An 18,113-nucleotide genomic window follows, 5' to 3' on the forward strand; every position below is an offset into this window, starting at 1 on the left:
CGGCACCACCGCTACAGAGGCGAAGATAATCTTATCGTCCCAGCCAACTCATTTTTTTTTCTTTCTCCTCTTGCCGTTCAGCCTCACGATTGCCTGCAGCAGACCAAGTCGTGATTTTCGTCTGCCATTACTCCAACAAGGACTAGCCACACGCGCTTTGTTCTGTATCTTGCATGCAGCCTCGTGCACTGCGCATGTTGCATGAGAAAAGTGTGCCCACGATACATCTACCGGCATATATCCAGCAGCTTCACCAACCACATTTTCGGATTCTTTACCCCTCACTTCATCCATTCACGAAGCGCAGCGTGCCGACATTATCGCAGGAAAAGGGTATTTTGCACCGCGCATCGTTTTTTTGGTGTGGTTTACGCGAGGAGATCTACACATGTACACAGCTTACCTTTCCTGAAGTTGCTATAACATGACCTGATCTATCCTGACCACTTGTCATGTCCACGCTTTTCCATCCGCTTCGGATGGCAAGACCCTGCGTTTGGGAGGATTTACCCTTTTGACCCTTACAGAATGGACGGCGATCTTACTATGGCGTGCCGCAAAGGGTCACGCGGCGCGAGATAGGCGGCGGAGTGCTTTGATCCGGGGTCGGCATAGTTGACGATGGTACTGAATCATGAGGCTGCCTGGCGTGATTGCGATTGCGACAGGCGGGGTCTAAATCTTTTTTGGTGGTTTCCTCGTTACGACGGTGGGGTGGGGTGTGGGTTGGGCATGTGGCCTGTCTTCGGGAGGAGAGTGGCTTCCTGTGTAGAAGGGCCGACTCTGTGGGGTTGGCATTCGGAGACCCACGGTGCGGATTGGTGGCTGGATAAGATGAATGTGAGGTTGGGTGTGCGACGCCTGTTCGCGATCGAGATCGTGAAGGATGTGGTGTTCGCCGTGTGCATGGCATGATGTGCAAGAAGTCGTCATGTCGAAGGATCTGGATATGTCGTGCGCAGCGCTGCAGCCGCCTGGCTCTCTGGGACGCAGGGCAATGATAAAAGGAAAGCCGATCTATCTGGCGTCTCGCTAAGTGGACCACAGCCTGGGGAAGCTTACGCGTGGAGTAGACTGGGTTTCGGGAGGCGTTGGAGTGGAGATGATTATATCGCCACGACTACCTACCAACGAAGGGGGATGTTCATTGCATTCAACGCTGCTGAACGTATCCGATGGCAATTGTATGCTTCAAAGATGCCAATGTGACCGTAGGCGTGCGAGTACAAGCCTGATGCGCGTGCTTAGTGCGAACCTTCCAAGGTTACGCGCACTACGCGTCCACCGGCATGACGTCGTCACCTGAGACGCGACCTCAGCTTCCACCACCCATGCACCACATCCTTACGCATCGTGACATCCTACCCTCCCATCTCAACACCCTACAGCACTATCATGCCGCGCTTAGACGATAACACACAGCAAACCCTCCGCGATGCAGAACAGGGAATCAGAAGGCGAACAGCCAGTGCCTGGGACAGCTTCAGCAACTTCGCCCTACGCGACAACGTGCTCGAAGTAGCCGTTGGACTGATGTATGTTACTTCCATAACAAGATATATGTACATACACCATGCTAACCCACAAATTAGCCTCGCAGCCGCCTTCACCGCTGTCGCAAACTCCCTCGTCTCCTCCATAATCCTCCCCATCATCTCGCTCCTCCCCTTCCTCTCCCGCAACCTCGACGCCAAATTCGCCATCCTGCAATCCGGACCCAACTACAATACCACCATATCCAATGGCTACAACACCCCTAAGCAGGCTGTTGATGATGGCGCCGTCGTGCTAGCTTACGGCGAGTTCTTGGACAAGATTGTCAGGTTTCTGGTCGTTGCGTTGGCGCTTTGGGTCGTGGCGCTGGCATATTCGAGGGGCAGCGGGGATAACATCGTCAAGAAGCAGGTCAAATGTCGGTTTTGTAGGAAGTATATTAGTGAGAAGGCTAAGAGGTGTGTGAATTGTACGAGCTGGTTGGATGGTAGAGAGGATAGGGGGTAGAACGTAGTTTAGAAGGCAAGTGTTTATATTAATACAACTAACATGATATATCAGTGTGCTACAAGATCCCGATCTTCATGTTGTGCCTTCGGGTTCGAAAGCACAGCATCTCCATACAGCATCTTCGAGACGCTCTTCCCTATTGTCAAACTTCTGGTTGTCTTGCAGCGTGATTATCCCACGCATGTGACATGGACCCCCTGGAAGATCCAACTCCTCTTGCGAGTATCTCAAAGGAAGACTCTTGAGTGATTCATGCCTTCGAGATCCATACGCTCGAAACATTGAGTAAGTACCCCAATCTAGTTCAATACATGCACGGCCACCTTCCGACAACACCACGTTACCACTGGCTTCAAAGCGAAATCCGCTTTCAATTTCGGTTACTTCAATAGGCTTGAAATGTGCGCACGTGAGGTCCTCCGTTTGGCTGTTGACGTAGGCGCCGAAGAAGTGATAAGGTAGACCGAGAAGCTTCTCTGCCCAATCTTCGTCTTGGCCTTCTTCGTCAAGCCGCATTGTGAGATAAAAGTGATTACCCCTACCCGTGCTACTATGGAAGCCAAACGGCTGTATATTCAGGTATGTCGCTTTCTTATCTGGGTCGTCGATGAATAGCCGCTCTAACCTAATTGGCATGCCGTGGAAGGAAATATGTACTGGGAACCGCGCCAAGTCTTCTCGCTCAGCCTTATCAAGCTGGCTGAAGACCGTTTCGTCGAACGTTGCTGTATCAAGGGTCACATCGGGCCCCATTTCGCCCTCCCTGGAAAGGGAACTCGTCCAATGCGAAAGCCCATGGCTGTAAGCATGAATGAACTGGTCGTACTGCGTCTCATCACAAGATAAGCCCACTGTCATATCCTTGCTCAGCGGCTGATAGTAGTAGTGCGAGCCATCTCTCCATGTCCGCGTGAAGCCTCGGTCTAGTACTCTTTGTCCGACACACCAGTGATCGGAGTAGAAGTCGAGATCTAACGAGCGGAAAGCCGTGATGAGGTCGAGACGACTTTCCAAATCAAATTTGTCGCCCAAAACAAAGGCAAGAATGTACCTCTTGCCAGACTGGTCGTAAACGAGCTCCCCAATTGCGGAGCCACGCCACTCGCCGAAGTTAAAAAAGTACCGTTCCTTGTTCTCTGGAATTAGGCGCCTATTATGCTCCGTCGGGCGGAAGGTATATGCTTTCTTGGGTCGAAAGAACGCTTTTTTCTGTAGCGAATAGTCTGATTGCCATGGTTTGCTTGGAGACTTCTCGATGCGGCCGTGCTGGATACGGTCTGACATATTCGATCACTGTTGAAGAGAGGGATTTGTGCGGGTTGAGTAAGTGGTGGAGTAGTTCGATATATGCGAAAGAGATGTGGTTGTATAGTAAGGTAGCAGAGACAAAGTTTTAGACCTCGAGAGTCGCCGGGCAAAGAGTCCTAGACAGCAGCCCGGCTTTGTTCCGTAAGAGTCGGAGGAGCACATACGAAAGCGGCAGTTGACTTGCAGATGGACATGACTTTCCAAATGCGAAACGTAGGACAAAGACTCGATGTTGTCCGTAACTCTTCCACTATATAGTTGGCATCGACAAAGGCGAAAAGAGTAATGTGGAGACTGGTGTGATGATAGTCTACTCAGCAATGCGATCAAATGCGAAAGCTTTCCAAACTCCATCCGGTAGCGTAGCTTGTTTCCAATCGAATAGACGCCGCTCCCACCTATCGCGGTCTGGCGGCGGAATGATACCCTTGATCAGATACTTCTCTCCAACAACTGGGACTTGAACACCCTCATTTAAAGTCATGTGCATCGTTTCGCGATTTCTCTGATCTTCCAAGAGCCGTGGATCCATCCAATCTGGCTTGACGGATAGTTTTCCATCATCAACAGTACCAACAGTACCTCTTAGTTCAAAGCGAAGGCCGGTTTTTATATCGGACTCGTCATCCACCTTTTCAAGATTTGTGTCCACCAAGTCAACAGTATCTGTACTGCAAAGAGCTCCTGAGAAGTGGAAAGGAAGGCCTAGCATATTTTCTGCCCAACTAGGCTCTTTGCCTTCCTCATCAAGCTTCATGGTGAGATTGATAAACTTGTCTTCAATATCGTGTCCTTGAATTCCGGCGGGTGATACGGTGAGGTAGGTCGCCTTCTTTTCTGGGTCATCGATGAACAAGCGTTCAATTCGGGTCGGAACTCCATAGAAAGTTAGATGTATCGGGTACGCGTCCCATGCCCTCCTTTGTTCCAGGTTTGCCGCAGTGCAGCGAGTGACTGCGCATCGAAGGTAACATCCGGCTTTTTAAGCGTCCATCGATATATCTTGTGAGGTTCTGACAATTCGATGAAGTGGTCGAACGGTGTTTTTTCATACGATAGATTCCACTGTAGATGGGGATTAATGCTCTTGGGATACATTGCACACTCATATACCGCTCCTTTTTTCAACACCCTCTTGAATCCTCGTTTGGTGAGCCCCTCGGTGAAAGTCGGGAAGAGATGATTGTTATAATAGCTATGTTGAAGGGAGCGTAGGGCAATGATAAGGTCGGGGCGACGCGCCAAATCGAACTTGTCGCTGACGATGAAAAAGAGGAAATCGAGACCACCGCGGTCTCGCTCGTCGAAGGCCAACTCATGAACTGTTTTGCCCTTCCATTGTGAAAAGTTGAACAAGTAACGTGTCTTGTTGTAAGGGCACCACCGACGGTTTTCGGCAGTAGGTTTGAAGAAGTATGGCTCGGCGAGGACAGGGTAACGGTTCTTGTATGGCGTCGTGTGTTTGCCGATTCGGCCGTTTTGGACGCGGTTTGACATTGTGGTTTCTGGGAACGATAAAAGCTGAAGGCTGAATAGTGCGATGCCAACCTTCCAGTGGTAGTACAGGGTAGGAATGACAAGTGAAAATAGAGAACGAAAGATGCAGGTGAGGTACATGGGCCACGGAGAAAATATATGTGACGTATGCGGAACGTGAGTAATATCAGGAGATTACGCCGTGCCACTTCCGATTAGCCGCTCCTCAACTGAACCCTGGAAAAGCTTGGATGCTGTATGAGGATACGGGAAGGGAAGTCACGATGTAGATCTCATAAACCTCAACACACCATTAGCCCTCTAAAAACTTCGCAACAAACTGCGCAACCTCCGCCGGCCTCTCCACCATGGGCAAATGACCCGCCCCCTCAACAACCTTAAGCTCAACCCCACTCCCCAACTTATCCGCCATATTCTCCTTCATAGTTTTAGGCAACACCCCATCCCCCGCACCCACCAAGAACGCACCCTTTCCCTTATACCCTGCCATCTTCTCCCTAATATCATACTGATGTAGCGCCTTGACCGAATCCCTAAACCCAGCCAGTGAATTCGTCTTGACCATGTCCTTTACACGCTGGATCTTCTTCGCCAGCTCCGCATCGTCGTAGGACTCTTTGACGAACCAGCGGCGCACTGTCATTTCTGCGAGTTCTTCGCCGACGATGGGCTCGCCGTATGAGGCGGTTAGACCTTCTTTCTCGGCGACGGCGACGCGGTCGTTCCAGGCGTTGGCGTTGGAGGGGGGCGCGAAGGCGTTAGTGTCGCAGCCGATAAAGGCGGAGATGCGATCGGGGTAGGAGAGACCGGCATTGAGTGCTGTTGCGCCGCCGAGGGAGACACCGACGATGGAGGCTTTCTTGACGCGGAGGGCGTCGAGGAGGGCGATGACGTCGTCTGTAAGCGTGTGGACTGTGACAGGTGATGTAGAGTTCGAGGGAAGCGTATTGCGGCCACGGGTGCTGTAGCGGAGGATGCGATACTTGTTGTTCGTGACTTTCGTGAATTCGGCTACGAAGTCGTCCCAGATGCCATAGTCGACGAGTATACTATTTGAGAGGACGAGTAGAGGCGCGTTGGGATCGCTGGAGCCTTCGAGGCGGTACGGCAGTTGCACACTGTCTTTTGTTGTGACGAAGCTCTCAATTGCTGGTCGCTTCTCGGATGTCGTGTGTGCTGGATGCGTCTTGACCATGCCTTCGGAACTCTCTGCTGGTCCTGTGTCTGCACTCGCTAGACTTTGGAGGTCGCGCTGTGCAGCACCAAAGGTGTAGTAGAGATCGTAAACCCTCCTCTTCCTGTCTTTTACGACATGTTTGTAGATCTTGTCGCACCACTCTGTTGTAGTAGCAGCCTTGAACTCTGGTCCTCCCAGCCCATTCTGCGGCGCGTACTCGTGCAGCGCGAGGTACTCTTTCTCCGTCTTGTGTCCGCTCTCCAGATCTAGGTACGATGTTACGAATCTCCTTGTCCTCCTCCAGCCTGGCACCTTCTGGAGAAGAGGAACGTGTTCCTCATCGTACCACTTCTTCAGCTCCTCTTCCTTGTCTGCGCCCTCATGCAGTGCAAAGCTCACGGCAATCATGACGTTCTTCTCTCCTTCGTTTTCAACTTTCTGTAGGTCCTTGAAGTCTCCACCCTTCCACTCTCCGAGGAGATCGTACGATCGCCTGTCGACGAAGATCTGCTTCATAGTATCGCGTTCCCGTTGCGATTGCACCGGTGCGCTTCGAAGCTTCGTGTACGGTTCCCTAGTGAGCCACTCGAGTTCGTCGAAATCGTAGATGGCCATCCATTCCGGCTTGTCTTTGGATCCAGACGCGCTGTCGAGGTCGGTGGCGCGATAGCGGAAGCCATTGTTGCAAAACGGGAGTCGCAGACGATTAGGGCCGTGTTCGTTCTGGTACCTTGGAGGGAAGAGTGTCAGGTGGGATCGTGAGGTAGCAAGGATACGGCTGCGGAGGGGTCAACTTACCAATCGTGAAACTGTGCTTCAGGCAGGCCCTCCTTGGGCTGCATCGTCACGTACAAAATACCTGGTGTTGATTTGGCTGCCATTGTATCTGCTGTGGGGTAACTGTAAACTTCAGTGTAAGTGTCGCAAGTACCTAGGTAGTTGAAAGAGGACTGGGTGGAAATGCGAAGTTGGAAAACGATTAGATTCGATGGTTGCGACTATACTACTCCAATCATCTCGTGCAGGCCATGACGAAGTTGGGGAAAGAAGAGCTCCCCCGATGACATCTGCCGGCTGGCGTTAGTTCGGGCGACGGCGGTACCGCTGCCCCTCATTCTTCCGAGGCTGAACACAGACCCGCCGCTACCACGCGTGTACGCTACGTTTCGGGACGTGGAGGACCATTGCAGCATGTAGTACTCAACCACATCAAACTTCATACTAGTATACTGAAGATAACGTTTCCGTGATGCTAGTTCTTCTCAATTGTATCCAAATTTCTTCGTGATCAAATATGTGTGTCGATCTAGTCGTACCAAATAGCATTCATACCGAAGCCCTTCTCACCAATTTCCAACCTCGCAACTCTTGCCAGAAATTCGTCATGCCATCTATATATCTCTACACCACCCTTCTCATCATCGGTGAGCGCTAACCACTCATCGGACCAAGGACACGGCGATACTGCATTCGAATGGCCACCAGAAGTTGGCGTGGGATTGAGGCAGATTTGTCGCTCAATGGCGCCTGAGGGAGCGATCTTGAATGCAGCAATGTAACCAGTGAGGGAGAAGGAGTTGGATCGGGAGGTCGCGAAAAGGTAGTTTGAGGATTTGGTGAGGAAGCAAACGTCGGAGCGGTACATGGTGGTTGCATTGGGGATACCTGGGAGATATAGTTAGCTACTGGGATAGCTAGGAATAAGAGGTCGACTTACCAGGTGAAATCAATGGGTACGTCTTGTGCGTGTAGACGGGCAGCTTGGTCTGCGGATCGATCACGTACTCGCACAACCGATTCCCTGCCTCCATCAAGGCATATAGATAGTTGCCCGACGGATGCATCTCTACCCATCTTGGGTGGTCTTTCGGCGCAGGAGCCTCAGTGAAGCCTACTGTTTCCAGCCTTCCTTCGTCGTCTATCTTCTTATGGCACCAGACGCGATTTGCCCACATATCCGCGCTGTAGAGATAGGTCTCTGAGGGATCGAAGACCATGCCATGAATCGCGGTCTTGTCGCAGTACTCGAAGTTCTGGATGTTCTCTTTGATGTGGCCTTCGGGGTTGACGGAGAAGATGTTGCCATAGCCAGCATAGTCGTAGAACGGGTTGCAGTATACGGCATACGGAGGCTTCTGGGCGGGAAGGAGGAAGATCGCACGCGTCTTAGTGTCGGCATCATTTGCTTTAGCTGTGGAACTTGTCAGCAACAGCAACCTGCGTTGATGTTGTGTCGCTTACGATGTCCGCCCATGGGAAAGCTTCCTGTATGTACAATCTCGCTCGGGCTCCTGACCTCGTGCGAGCTCCATTTCTTCATAGAGGCACCATAGATGTTCTTCCTCTTGTGCTATTTGCCTGGTCATCAGCCATTGTTGGTTGCATCGAAGTTCGAGAGTTGCGCGCATACGTCGAAAGCCATCCAGCTTATGGGTTCATCTTCTGGGATCTCTGTCTTCTTCACCAACTCCAGCTTCAATGTTTCATCATCGAATGCGACTGTGATGATCACACCTGGCGGCGTCCAAGTGCCGATCATGAGGTGATGCTTGACCATGTTGGTGGTTGCTTCCTTCCGCGGGACGTGTCTTTCGTGTAAACAAACAGCTCGCAGTAAATGCTGTCACTCTGGGATGTGTTCCGAATAATCCCTCCACCTTGCGATAATTCAGCCATCGCGTCGCGTCTCTAGACTTCCGGGGTCTGCGCCGAAGGTGGGGCATTATTGCTGATGACGCTAAATTGCGAGGGAAAAAGGCCGGGTAAGCCTTCTTCCACATCGGCTGCCTTTTAATTCGCCAGCCCGCCCAGCGCGAGGCGGGGCAGCCGTCGCGACCAGGCGCAGCCTTCGGCACTGTAGCTCCTCGCACTCATAGTAAGCTTGAAAGCCGGTACAGCATGCCGCCAGACAGCTCTGACAAGGTCTCGCCTGATCCGCGGCTAGAGAGACGGCCATCGTCAACGGTATCGGTTCGGTTGGCTGCGGGTGGTAGAATTCAGGTACTATTTATTAAGCTCATGCCCCCCAGCATCATGTCTCGTTCTCACCACTCTCACTGTACCTGCACCTTGATACCCTTCGTACCTTGATTCTCTTTATATCCTCACATCCAAAATGAACCCAAACACACAAACAGCGCCTGAGGTTCAGGAGAATGGCTCGCACCGCTTCGACCCCAACTTCACCGACGCCGTCATTAACGCTATTGGACCAAATGTGCCAGACCGGACGCGTTTTGTCATGGGCAAGCTGATCAGGCATCTTCACGACTTCATTCGCGAGGTCGAGCTGACCAACGAGGAGTGGTTTGAGGGTGTACGATTTGTGAACTCCATTGGCAAGACTACAACCGCCACCAGGAACGAGGCGCATCGCATCTCAGATGTTCTGGGTGTAGAATCGTGAGTTGTTGAAACCTAGACAGATTTCAACTTCAAACTAACTTGTCCCCAGATTGGTCGACGAGATCGCACACAAGCACATCAACGAGTCTGGCGAGACACCCACCTCCTCTACAATCCTCGGCCCCTTTTGGTCACCACATTCGCCATTCCGCGACCTCGGCGACACCATCATCCGAAATCCGCATCCCGATGGCCAGACGACTCTCATGCACGGTGTAGTCATGGACCTCGACACCAAGAAGGGCATCCCCAACGCCGTCATCGACATCTGGCAAGCGAGCGCAAACGGAAAGTACGACTTCCAAGATCCCGAGAACCAGGAACCCAACAACCTGCGCGGAAAGTTCACCACGAACGAGAAGGGCGAGTACTGGTACTACTGCTACAAGCCAACAGCGTACTCGCTGCCTACCGATGGTATGTTATCCTCTCAAGATATCGTAATGAGCAAGACTAACACATAACAGGCGCCGCTGGCCAACTCTTCAAGACACTCGACCGCCACCCCTTCCGTCCCGCACACATTCATCTCATGGTCTCAGCTGAGAACTACAAGCCGCTCATCACACAATTATACCCCCGCGACGACCAATGGGTCTCGAACGATACTGTCTTTGCCGTCAAGGACGATCTACTGCTAGACTTTGAGCCTAGCAAGGACCCCAAGGCGAAGCTCGACTTGACATACAATGTTACACTCGCACCAGCGGGTAAGAAGACAACTCGATTGGAAGGTATCCCTAGGTTACCGAACGTCTTTGATGAGCAGAGCAGGTTGTAGATTAGTTTGTCTTTTGCGGTGTTGGATATGTATATATTTCATAAGGTGGGATCTACGGCAAACTACGCATGAATGAATCTTTGATCGAATGATCTTTCAATAAGCTGATCTCATAAATTTCACCTGAGTTATTGGCATGATTCAGCAATGCCATGCCTCGCTATGCCGTATACCGGAAAGTATACATGTGATAGTCCCTGCATATGCATGATAAAACGAATACATAAGCCTGTCTCCTCCCATGATTTCCCAGCTTCAATGTTCCCCCCATACCTAGCAGCCATCCGCCCTCGAATCCGACCCATCACACACACCATCTCCCTACGAACCTTCAGCACTACAATCTCTCTCAAAATGCGCGTCCCATACGCCCCAAGCGAGCCTCCAAATGAAGAAGCCCGCCCAATCTACGAGCGCATCGCCGAGCGACGAAAGCCGCGCCCGCTTATCCCACTCGACCTTGCGCTCCTACACAACCCCGCGGTAGCAGACGGCTGGAACTCATTCATCGGCGCAATCCGCACGCAAACCAGTCTACCAGCCAATTTGAAAGAGCTAGCCATAAGTCGCATCGCAGTGCTGAACCACGCAGTTCACGAGTGGGACGTGCATGCCGCTCTGGCACTGAAAGCAGGCGTGTCCAAAGAAGTACTCCAGACTATCTCTGATTTACCTGTTACAAAACACGGGATGGTGGAGAGGGAGGGGCTTTTGGGATTCAGCAAGGAGGAGTATGCAGTTATGGTTTATACAGATCAGATGACTGTGGGTGTGCAGGTAGAGGATATGGTTGCGGACATGGTCAAGGGCGTGTTGGAGGACACCATGGTTGTGGAGTTGACAGCGACGGTTGCGGCGTATAATGCTGTGAGTAGGTTTTTGGTCGCGCTGGATGTGGGGGAGTGTAATGGTAGGGCGATGAAGCGTATCAAGGACCTTTGAGGGATTGTTGGTGGTGTAGATGTTTGTTGATAGATGGGAAGGGAGAGCGGAATTACGCCGCTTCTTCCTTCCCCGGACCCTGGTCCTCCGCAATCCATCAGTTAGGAAGGTGCCTCGGTCCATCAGCCGTCGCAAACCGAACTTCCAAGACGGTATTGCCAAATATCTCAGCACTTTTCTTGACGAGTTTCTTTCAATCTTCCAATTCTAGTCCAAATTATAACCAAAATGGCCGCCCTAGCCCCCCGCCTCTTCACACGCAGCATCCGGCAAACACGCGTCCCTCGCGCCGCCATCCTCTCCACCACCACAGCCCGCCACGCCTCAACCAAGCACCCCAAAGCCTTCACACCCCCCTCGCAATCCGACCTCGACGAGCTCCGCGAATCGGTCCGCGACTTCGCCCAACGCGAGATCCCCGAAGAGCTCGCGGCTCGCACAGACAAACAGAATGAGTTCCCCAACGAAATGTGGCAGAAGTTCGGCGAAGCGGGTTTCCTAGGCATAACCGCGGATGAAGATTTCGGCGGACTGGCAATGGGGTACCAAGCCCACTGTGTTGTCATGGAGGAGCTGTCGCGGGCGAGCGGAAGCATAGGACTGAGTTACGCGGCGCATAGCCAGTTGTGCGTCAACCAGTTGATGTTGAACGGGAATACGGAGCAGAAGAAGAAATACCTGCCTGGTTTGATTAGCGGGGAGAAGATAGGTGGACTGGCTATGAGTGAGCATAGTGCGGGGAGTGATGTTGTTAGCATGAAGAGTACGGCGAAGGAGGTGGATGGTGGGTATTTGCTCAATGGCACCAAGATGTGGATTACAAACGTACGTTTCCTTGTCTCGTAAAGCTGTTAGGGGAACGATATGCTAACACCGTCTTCACAGGGCCCGGACGCACACGTAATAGTCGTCTACGCCAAAACCGAACCCAACGCCGCCTCCAAGGGCATCACAGCCTTCATCCTCGAGACCTCCACCCCCGGCTTCAGCGTCGCGAACAAACTAGATAAACTGGGTATGCGCGGCTCCAACACTGGCGAACTCGTTTTCGAGAACGTCTTCGTCCCCAAGGAAAACGTCCTCGGTGAGATCAACCGCGGCGTCCGCGTCTTAATGGAGGGCCTGGATCTCGAGCGCCTTGTACTCTCAGCGGGACCGCTGGGTCTCATGCAGGCTTCGCTTGATAACGTCCTTCCTTACACACACCAGCGAAAACAGTTCGGCATGCCGATTGCGCATAACCAGCTTGTACAGGGCAAGCTGGCGGATATGTATACGAAATACCGGGCTAGTCAGGCTTTCACATACAGTGTCGCCCGCGCTGTGGATGAGTCGCATGCTAGTCCTGATATCAAGACACAGGACTGTGCAGGAGCGATTCTGTATGCGGCAGAGAGGGCGAGCGAGGTCGCAGCTGATGCGGTGCAGTTGATGGGCGGCATGGGATACATGAATGAGGTTCCTGTTGGACGGATACTAAGGGATGCCAAGCTGTACGAGATTGGTGCTGGAACGAGCGAGGTGAGGAGAATGGTTATTGGACGGGCCTTTAACAAGGAGTGGAAGCAGGAGATATAGATACTGGGAGGGTAACTAGGTCATGTGCATAAGAAACAAAAGTTAAATACCCTTTATGGATTGTTGGTAGAGATATAAGATATATCCGCCTTCCTATGGTAACATTGTATCTGCCCAGGTACCGTAGAGCTAGCTACTTACCCTGCGGCACGTACAATCTGGCCGATGTCCATTGCGCCTGATGAGTACATCAGCTTCTTGAATGAAGTGGTGTTTTACACCGACTCAATATCCCGACTTTGACGAGGTCTTGCTCAGCGTACTTCGTTGCAAAGGATCTTCAAGTGAACTACTACATCATATTTTGACCGAGCTCTCTAGCCCTCACATGTGCAAACTCATGTCAGTAAAGGAACTTGCGCCAAATGCGACAAAGCGCCTGGCTAAGCGAACCTCAGAAGACCCACATAGTCCTTCCGTGCTTGCTTCCGCATCCCCAATCCCATTGTCTCTGCATCAAACCACCACCTGAAGGCCATCAACAAAGCAGTACAAGAGGCTTTGACGTTATTTGTCGAGATGGAAATGCAATTTCACATGAGCGCAGACTTGCGCAGACTGTTTTGCAAATCCTCACATAATCTTCCATAACATACCCACCCGGCACATTCTACATGCAATGGCGAACGCTCAGCGCCCTCGGGTGCAAGACAACATAAATGGTTTTGACACATACTTCAGCATAGATGCCGATGATGCAGCACTCTATGATGGATTTACCAACAACAGGACGAGGAACGCGTTCCTTTCGTTTATGCGGAAGGTCATCGCTAACCGGAGAAAAGACCTTCGCGGAAGAAACACAGGGGCGAGTATCGGCAGGCTATGGACCGCAAGGAGAAATCATTGGCTGGGCAAGATAGATAATGGCCGACAACCTGCGGCAACGGCAGTTGCGCCAGGCGCTGTTGCTCCAGTCCCTCTACCAGCCCTTCCACCAGTCGCTCCTTCTGGCCCAGCGCCTCCAGTAGTATCAGTAGCAATACCAACTGGATTGCCGCAGCCTGACAACAACGATGATGCGTCAGTGGCGTCATCGGAAGCCTCGAGCGGTGAGCGTTCGCCTACCTTTTTCCTTCAGAATGACCCTAGACGCAAACACTTCTTGGGCCCTACGGCAGGCCAGAGAAAAGACTTCTACAGTCATGACGACGGCCGTTGGAAGTTTGCAATGACTTTGCACCAGACTCGGCTCGACGATGGCAAACGGCGTTTCAGCCAGGGGACTATGCCTCGCAAGTCAGTCTACTTATGTGTTCGAACCAGCAGCACTGGCGTCATCGAAGATGTGAGTCAAGGTCAACAAACATAGCCAGATAGCTGTGCTAACCTATCACTAGCGCGTCACGGTCAAATGTCTGGAAGCAATATCAGACAAAGAGAAGAAGGATGCCAAGGACGAGATTCATATAAACCAGATAATTAGTACCCTCAATTGTTCGCATATGATACCGTATCGTGGCCACAGTTACCGGAAATCCACCAAAACACTCCGCACTCACGCAGAAAACCAAGTTTTCGAAGCTCATCTCTACAACATATACACGTCGTTTGCCGAACTGGGGAATCTTGCACGCGTCCACGACGGGCATGAGAAAGAAAAGAGACCTGTGCCCGAGCACTTCATCTGGTACTTTCTCAGCCAAGTGACTGAGGCACTACTGGCGCTGCGGGATGGTACCTGCTCATCACCGAATGCTGCACCCGACGACCGAGAAGAGACATGGCGGGCAATTGTGCACTCCGATATCAAGGATGCTAACATATTCCTGCAGACCGCTAATACCAAGTACCCTGCATATCCGAACGTTGTTGTGTCTGATTTTGACATTGCCTGTGAAAAGGGTACAGACGAGAGAAGATACGACGGCACGCCTGGCATGCAGCCCCCGGTAAGTTATGTGTTCCTCCTCATTCTCTTGATACTCATCTTTCAACAGGAACGAGAGCATTCTGCGATCATGGAACTTGATTGGTTCCCGGAGAGATGGACTGTATCGGAGAAGTCGGATATCTGGAGTCTAGCCATGACAGCCTGGGCGCTTATGGTCGCTCATAATAAAGGTACTGACTTCTACGACGAAGCCGATGAGAGATGCAAAACTTGGATATACAAAGATGAACTCAAGAAAGGAAATGTCAGCCAGGAGGAAGGGATCTTTCCAAGTCATCTGAGGGAGCTTCCCAAAGAATACAGTGTCGGTCTGTGCGAGATTGTTTCGGAATGTCTGCGATATGACCCGGATGGTCGCCCAAATCTAGAGAAATTGCGAAAAGTCATCGATGAGCAATTGGCCAGATTGGACCGCATGTACGGCGATGAGATAAAGAAGCCAGAAGGCACCATTGTCGACGACTTCAAACTTGCGTATACCCCAGAAGAGAGCGATACTTGGGCACAGTTTGCTCTCGGTCAGACCGTTGAACCACCACGGAAACGGCGCAAGACGGACGACGCTGGCGCCTTTAAAGATGAGTTGGCAAATGTCGTCAACGATTGGAAATCCAAATCCAGATATCCTGTATCAGGCGCAGCAGACCGCGATGCTCTAAGTTCGGTTGACCAGATCATCAACGACTGGAAACCCGAGTCTATAGTGAAATTCCGAGCAAATCTGCCCCAACTACACGCTTGGCGCTTTCTTTTCACCTGTATTCGCAAACGTACATCCCCAGAAGCATACGTCTATAGGTACGACAACGACAACGAACAGGATCCATCGGAGACGCTCAAGCGCGATAACAAAAGGGCAGTGCTTGAAATTCTGCGCGATGTGGTTGTGCCCATCGCTAAAAATGTTGCTAGGATAATCGCTAGTGAAGCAGCAGAGGAGAATGGAGAGGAAGCCACACATGCGGAAATTGAAGGTACCCCTGAGATGATAAGTCTTGACACATTACGGCATGCGATAGAGTGGGGTTTGGTGCTTTTGAATGTGGGTGCGGAGCCGAGAACTCCGAGATTGAGTGAGAAGACAGAGATGCATCGTGGCATGCTTGACTTTCTCTTCAAGGAGCCTTCTGGTGTGTACGACTATGATCCAAATTACTAATCTCGTTCGCCTACTGCTGGCGATGCTGAGGATGCGCCTTCATCTCAATGGACCTGCATTGACAGAGAAGACGAATAAAATGCACGTTACGTTCAAAGTCCACGCCCAAGACGACAAATGGGACGAGTTTCGGATTGCCAAGCGATACCAGTCCTCGCGGAAGCGAAGAAAGGCCGGTCTCGCGAATAGCGCGACGAATGAGTACAAGAAAAAGGTAGAAGATTAGGCTAATAAGCAAATTTACCCACGTCCAACGCTTAAGCAACAGGCCGCCCTCTCGCGCAGTATTGAGAACTATTACCTCAAGTCTGACCCACGCTTCTACGAGGAAGAGGACGTTCAGAAGCTTTCTAGACAACACTTTTGCGCGATGCTAAGAAGCGCGCTGATCCGACATTTACCCTGCCAACAGATGTGGTGCGCAACTACAATAGCAAGATGCAAAATGCGTTCAAAGATCTATGGAAGAGGGCGGTGCTACGAGAGTTAGAGGATAAAGTGAGGCTAGCCTTAATGAGTGACCCGTCACTAGGACAGCTACACCCTATACAAGAAGAAATCTGAACAGGCCTAGAACCTACATTAACGTTAGGTTACCTGCTTTGCGTGATTCTGTGTCAATGTAGGCTGTAATCACAAAAATGTAGGTTGTAGACCTGTTCAATTTTTCCCTAGGTTGACGTGGCCAGATCATGTAGCGATTAATGCCTTCAGACATGTGGTCGAGTGGGGACAGCATTTGCTGCGAGCGAAGGGTGAACCAAGACCGTCTTTGCGGGATCGTACTTTGTTACACAGGGGTGTTTACAATTACATCTTCCCTGATTCGGAGCTGCGGAAGAGGCTCAAAAGTTAGATCTATGGGATTGTTTGCTTAGTAGGAGTGTCGTAATGATGTTAAAGTCCACACACTCTTTTTGCATGTGCTCAAAACTGATGCGCTACACTAATCGATCACGCTGGTCAATACCCAGCTATTATCGCGTGACATTGACCAAGGGGTTGTTGAAGAAGGGGGTTATATGATGCTGCCTGCGACCGCCACACGCCCAAAGGTCAAAAAACAATTACAGAATGAAGTCATGATCAAACAATAGCAGTAGTTTAGGAGCATAGGGGCGAGTTTTGAGCAAAGAGCCTGCATCACCTGCGTAGAGTGACGAGTCGTGATGCCCCTCTCACCAAAAAAAACGCAAAAAATCCCAAACCTTCACCACACTCTCCTGTATCTCCACCATGGAGCCAGATACAGCAGCGCAAAAAGATGGACTTGCAGGGAATCGAACCCTGGACCACTCCCATGCTAAGGGAGTATTATACCACTAAACCACAAGCCCGGTTTTGCTCTTTTGCCAAGAGGACCGCTGAATTCACCGGCGCCCAAACGGGCGATGAGCGGTGATCGGTGATCGGTGATTGATGAAAAGTCGTCAGATTGTAACATTTATATCGTTATTTTGCCGTTTTACGTGAGGCTCTCAGGGGCTGCAAAAAATATCGTGTTGCGGGCCGGTGACATTTTCCCCCCGCTCAATCGACTTAGCCGTTCTCGTCGAAAACACCATGCAAGTTTGTGGGGCAATCTCGCGAAATATTTCGCCGGTCAAAGCTGTATCTTTCATTGGAATACCTGGTTCACGCGTATCTTTCACTCGTTCTCTTCATCACTAGCGGGGCAGCTCATTATCGCTTTGCTAAAAACATGTGCAGTCATCCGCACATAGGCTTAGAGTGATTTTTAGATGCGTCACATCAGAATGCAGGTAGGCTTATTGCAGAGCTTCAACGTCTGAATATTTGTAGGTTGAAGGGGAAAGATGCAACGGCCTCTAGTGGAAGACGTTCTTCTTACCTACCTTGCATCCAGCTTTGCTGTATATGAACACATCATGGCGCAGCGTAATTCAAAGCGACGTATCATTAATGCCCGACGGTTAGTTGATTTTAGTATTGGTATTCAACTTTGGAACCTTGGAAACCCCATCCTTCCACAACTGTGTAGAATGAGGTAAAGGTCAGAAGGGGTGAATTATGTAAAAAGACTGTCTAGAGAATAGAGTAAGCATACAAGAAGCTAACTTCAGCGCTCCGATAATACAGGAGGATTAAGAGACGATCTTTCAGGTGCTCATGGCTGGCTGCAAAGAAGAACATCCTCGAAGAAGCTGTTTTGTGAGTACGGAGCAAGGTCTCTAGTGAAGCCACACGCAATAGTATCTTTCACTAATATACAGGAAACCTTCGTGTACATTATAATCAATTGCAGCTGAACATGTGTTCGTAGAGCCGAGTACCGCGCTAACCGCTTACGACGACATCTTGGCAGTCGCGCGATCCCAACGCGCCAAAGATTCCAGACATCAACCAA

General features: G+C 51.0%; 6 protein-coding genes and 1 non-coding gene across 7 annotated transcripts; 5 read left to right on the forward strand and 2 right to left on the reverse strand.

Moving 5' to 3' along the window:
* Positions 1-1,395: 1,395 nt before the first annotated feature.
* On the forward strand, positions 1,396-2,001 carry J4E93_008813 (uncharacterized protein; the record flags this gene model as incomplete). Its single annotated transcript, XM_049346711.1, has 2 exons — positions 1,396-1,535; positions 1,593-2,001. The coding sequence occupies 2 exons, from the start codon at positions 1,396-1,398 to the stop codon at positions 1,999-2,001; spliced, it is 549 nt and encodes a 182-aa protein (XP_049196131.1).
* A 3,100-nt stretch (positions 2,002-5,101) lies between these two features.
* J4E93_008814 (uncharacterized protein) lies at positions 5,102-8,543 on the reverse strand (the record flags this gene model as incomplete). Its single annotated transcript, XM_049346712.1, has 6 exons — positions 5,102-6,716; positions 6,785-6,886; positions 7,303-7,651; positions 7,704-8,177; positions 8,228-8,336; positions 8,397-8,543. The coding sequence occupies 6 exons, from the start codon at positions 8,541-8,543 to the stop codon at positions 5,102-5,104; spliced, it is 2,796 nt and encodes a 931-aa protein (XP_049196132.1).
* Positions 8,544-9,101: 558 nt separating this feature from the next.
* Positions 9,102-10,172, forward strand: J4E93_008815 (uncharacterized protein; the record flags this gene model as incomplete). The annotated part of the gene is made up of 3 exons (XM_049346713.1): positions 9,102-9,388; positions 9,441-9,808; positions 9,859-10,172. 3 exons carry the CDS (start codon positions 9,102-9,104, stop codon positions 10,170-10,172), a joined length of 969 nt encoding a protein of 322 aa, XP_049196133.1.
* Positions 10,173-10,430: 258 nt separating this feature from the next.
* On the forward strand, positions 10,431-11,114 carry J4E93_008816 (uncharacterized protein; the record flags this gene model as incomplete). The annotated part of the gene is made up of 1 exon (XM_049346714.1): positions 10,431-11,114. One exon carries the CDS (start codon positions 10,431-10,433, stop codon positions 11,112-11,114), a length of 684 nt encoding a protein of 227 aa, XP_049196134.1.
* A 228-nt stretch (positions 11,115-11,342) lies between these two features.
* Positions 11,343-12,692, forward strand: J4E93_008817 (uncharacterized protein; the record flags this gene model as incomplete). The annotated part of the gene is made up of 2 exons (XM_049346715.1): positions 11,343-11,898; positions 12,022-12,692. The coding sequence occupies 2 exons, from the start codon at positions 11,343-11,345 to the stop codon at positions 12,690-12,692; spliced, it is 1,227 nt and encodes a 408-aa protein (XP_049196135.1).
* Positions 12,693-13,311: 619 nt separating this feature from the next.
* Positions 13,312-15,971, forward strand: J4E93_008818 (uncharacterized protein; the record flags this gene model as incomplete). Its single annotated transcript, XM_049346716.1, has 3 exons — positions 13,312-13,980; positions 14,033-15,716; positions 15,811-15,971. 3 exons carry the CDS (start codon positions 13,312-13,314, stop codon positions 15,969-15,971), a joined length of 2,514 nt encoding a protein of 837 aa, XP_049196136.1.
* Positions 15,972-17,010: 1,039 nt separating this feature from the next.
* Positions 17,011-17,082, reverse strand: J4E93_008819. Its single transcript has one exon. It is a non-coding gene; the product is annotated as a tRNA-Ala (tRNA).
* Between the last annotated feature and the right edge of the window lie 1,031 nt (positions 17,083-18,113).

This window comes from Alternaria ventricosa (genome assembly GCF_023758065.1).
Source record: "Alternaria ventricosa strain BMP 2768 chromosome Unknown scaffold_18, whole genome shotgun sequence".
Lineage (NCBI taxonomy): Eukaryota > Fungi > Ascomycota > Dothideomycetes > Pleosporales > Pleosporaceae > Alternaria > Alternaria ventricosa.